Source organism: Xenopus laevis, chromosome 2S, assembly GCF_017654675.1.
Source record: "Xenopus laevis strain J_2021 chromosome 2S, Xenopus_laevis_v10.1, whole genome shotgun sequence".
NCBI classification, from domain to species: Eukaryota; Metazoa; Chordata; class Amphibia; order Anura; family Pipidae; genus Xenopus; species Xenopus laevis.
Genome location: NC_054374.1, coordinates 55,284,773 through 55,288,417, shown reverse-complemented (window position 1 = coordinate 55,288,417; position 3,645 = coordinate 55,284,773). Strand labels below are relative to the sequence as shown.

The 3,645-nt window shown below is 38.3% G+C and overlaps 1 protein-coding gene across 1 annotated transcript; it reads left to right on the top strand.

Moving 5' to 3' along the window:
• LOC121400771 (zinc finger MYM-type protein 1-like) lies at positions 1-2,652 on the top strand. Its single transcript, XM_041584722.1, has one exon. The coding sequence runs from the start codon at positions 1-3 to the stop codon at positions 2,650-2,652; it is 2,652 nt and encodes an 883-aa protein (XP_041440656.1).
• Positions 2,653-3,645: the final 993 nt, after the last annotated feature.

Sequence of the window (3,645 nt, the reverse complement as noted above, 5' to 3'; positions counted from 1 at the left end):
ATGTATCAGCATAAGTCTGGATCTCAGAAACGAAAGGAGAAGCGAGGGCGAGAGCATGAAGATGAAAAAATCAAAAACAAGAAACCATTGCTCCAATACTTTAAAAAATCTAACAGTGGCAGTCAAGATGCAAGAGAAGATCGTATGGATGCTGGCAAAGTCATTGGGCCAATTGTCAGCACATCTTTAAACAATGTCCAAGAGGAGCCAGTTTCCTGCAGCGAGAATTGCATTTTGCCTTCATGTGACATCTCCTTGCCCATCACAGAAATCGAAGAGAATGCTTCCTGCAACATGTCTGCTGTTAACAATGACACGCTGATGGAAGAATATAGGTCATGCAGTCTGTCAAGCATCAATGCCTCTGAAGATTTCTTGAGTGAGGCATTTGAAAGTCATGAAGGTTTATCAGGTGTTAACTGGAAAGACCCAGCATTATGGCCAGACACTCTGAGAGGTAAATCTAGAGAGTACATCGTTCTTGCTGGATTGATGAGTGAACAAGATCTCTTGAAAACTGTACAGTCTTTGCCCAAGGATTGTGACGGCCAGGCCTTTAGTGAATTCCACTTGTATTCAAAATCACCGAATGGACGTGAAAAGATCCTAAGGGATTGGCTAAGATGGAGCGACAGCAAGAAAGTCTTGTACTGTACAACTTGCCTTGCTTTTTCAACAGACTCTGCCAATAAAACAGGAAGTTCTCTTTGCAGAAAGGAAGGGTATGATCCACTGAAGTCAAAGTGGCACAAATTGTACAAAAAATTGCCAGAGCATGAACATTCAGCACAGCACAGGAAGAACTACTGGAGCTGGCGATGCCTTCAGAAATCTGTTGGTGGACAGGGTGTAGACCATGACATTCAAAGAACTTTGGCAGTGGAAGCAGAGAAATTCACTGTGCTCCTGGAGAGGCTTCTTGATGTAACTCTGTTTCTTGCTTCAAGAAATTTGGCATTCAGAGGGAGTTCGCAAAGAGTTGGAGACATTCAGAATGGGAATTTTCTCGGTATCCTAGAGCTCATTGCCCATTATGATGCTGTCCTAAAGGAGCACCTAGACAAAGTGAAGAGAAGCCAAGAAAAAGGGAAAAAACTTCCAGCTCATTATTTATCATGGGGAACCCAGAATGAATTCATCAATCTGTGTGGACGGCATGTTCTCAATGCAATACTTTCCGAAAGGCAAGAGGCTATCTATTTTACAGTGATATGCGATGCTTCCCCAGATATTTCCCATACTGAGCAGAATGTCATCGTTTTACGTTATGTGCACAGATGTTCACAGACAGGTAAGTGGTGCATTCAAGAGAGATTTCTTGAATTTTTTGATTTTTTTCAGAAGACTGGTGAGGAAATTGCTGAGATGCTAACATCAAGATTGCGTGAGCACAACATCGACCTCAAAGATTGCAGAGGGCAAGGGTATGATAACGGAGCCAACATGGCTGGAAGAATTAAAGGAGTAAAATCCAGAATCCTGGAGAAGTATCCACAAGCCATTTTTTGCCCCTGTGCTGCACACTCTTTAAACCTTGTTGGCGTGCATGCAGCATCCAGCTGTCCTGAAGTGAAGACATTTTTTGGAAGTGTGAATAGATTGTACGTCCTGTTTAGCAACAGTCCTGAGAGGTGGCATACCCTAACTGAGGAAATTGCTGGTTCACTGCATGGTCTAAGTGACACTAGATGGAGTTCAAGAGTTGAAGCAATTCGGCCTGTCGCTAAGAAGCTGCCAAGCATTCTCCAAGCACTTGAGAAGATAATTTCCTCTAGAAGGCTTACAAGTGATGCACAGTCAGAAGCTGTGGGGCTGTATAATTATTTTTCTTCTTTCCGTGCAATTCTACTTGCAACTTTTTGGCTAAAAGTTCTACAGTGTTTTGATGAGAGGAACAAAATTCTGCAGGCACGGTCAGTTTCCATGGAGATTGGAGCCGCAAATATAAGAGCATTGGCAGAAGAAATGAAATCTCTTAGAGAAAAGTGGCCTGCTCTACTCTCAGAGGCTAGATTGGTTGCTGATGGCATGGAGATTCCGGCTGAACTTATGAACACACAACAGATTCGCCGAAAGAAGTCACAAACTCCTGGTCAACTGGAAGATCCTGAAGCTGTTTTTAAAGTCAATGTTTTTCTCGTGACCCTGGACACTATCATTTCTGACCTAGATCAGAGATTTAAATCAATGGAAGAAATATGCAATTTATTTGCTCCAATATTGAAGTTGAGGAAGCTAACAAATGAAGATCTAGAAGCATCCACCAAGTTGCTGGTTGCCAAATACCCTCAAGATCTTACAGACTCGTTACTGGATGAGTTACAACATCTTCGTAAGGTCTACAATGAAACATTTGAAGGGTCTCTTGGTCAACTGGAATTATTAAATTGTATCTATGACCTGCAGCTTGAAGGCATATTTGGACAGGTGTGTGTTGCCCTTCGTATCTTCATCACACTTCCTCTGTCAGTGGCTGAAGGAGAGAGAGCGTTCAGCAAACTGTCCTTGATTAAAAACTATCTACGGTCAACAATGAGTGAACAGAGACTGAATAGCCTGGCAATGCTTTCTATTGAACACGAACTTGCAAATCACCTGGATTTCAAAGAACTTATCAAAGATTTTGCAAGCAGTAAAGTGAGGAGACTTTGAGCCCTGTGTATATCACTATTTGCAATAAGCTTCAGGAGAACATGGTTTTACAAAGCACTTGACACTTTCAGTCATATCTTTTTGAGTATCCTGGTTACTTCATCAATCATGTACCACTAGATTTCTATTTATACTTCTAAATGTTATTTATTCATACTAATAAAAGTTCTTAATTTTTTATTGTAAAAATAGTTTTATATCGCGTACCACTAGGTTTCTATTTATACTTCTAAAAAGTTAAATGTTATTTATTCATACTAATAAAAATTCTTATTTTTTATTGTAAAAATAGTTTTATATCTTATTTATTCATACAAATAAAAGTAGTTATTTTGTTTGCTATAAAAATAAGTTATATAAGGCCTATATGTTTACAAACAATCACAAACTGCCAATGCACTTTATAATCATCCAGTGGTTAGATCATGAATCATGTACAACTAGGTTTCTATTTATACTTCTGAACAGTTCATACTAATAAAAGTTCTTATTTTTATTGTAAAAATAGTTTTATATCTTATGTTCTTTATTTATTCATATTAATAAAAGTAATTTTGTTTATTATAAAAATATGGTGTATATCTGTTTATTTATACTAATCAAAGTTATTATTGATGGCCTATATGTTTTCAATCACAGTGCCATTGCACTGTATAATTGTCCAGTGGTTAGGTTTCAGTTTTTTTTAATGTATACATAAAATGCATTATACAATAAATGTGTGTATACATTAGACATGCTAGATAGATGGGCACATTTCAATCTTCCATTGTCCTTATTAGGACTGGTTGTTTTTTGACCAAGGGGTTAAACAAAATGGCTCTTATTGGTACAATTTAAACATATAATAATTGTAAAACAAAGTGCAATTTAGGTTAGAGCAGGTACCTGCTTAAAGAGTCTACCTTGATGTGGTGGCAGGCTTAATAACCCTTTTGCCAAAATGATTTTATTTGCGGTTTGTGAATGTGTCCATGTGACCTTTGTGGTGGG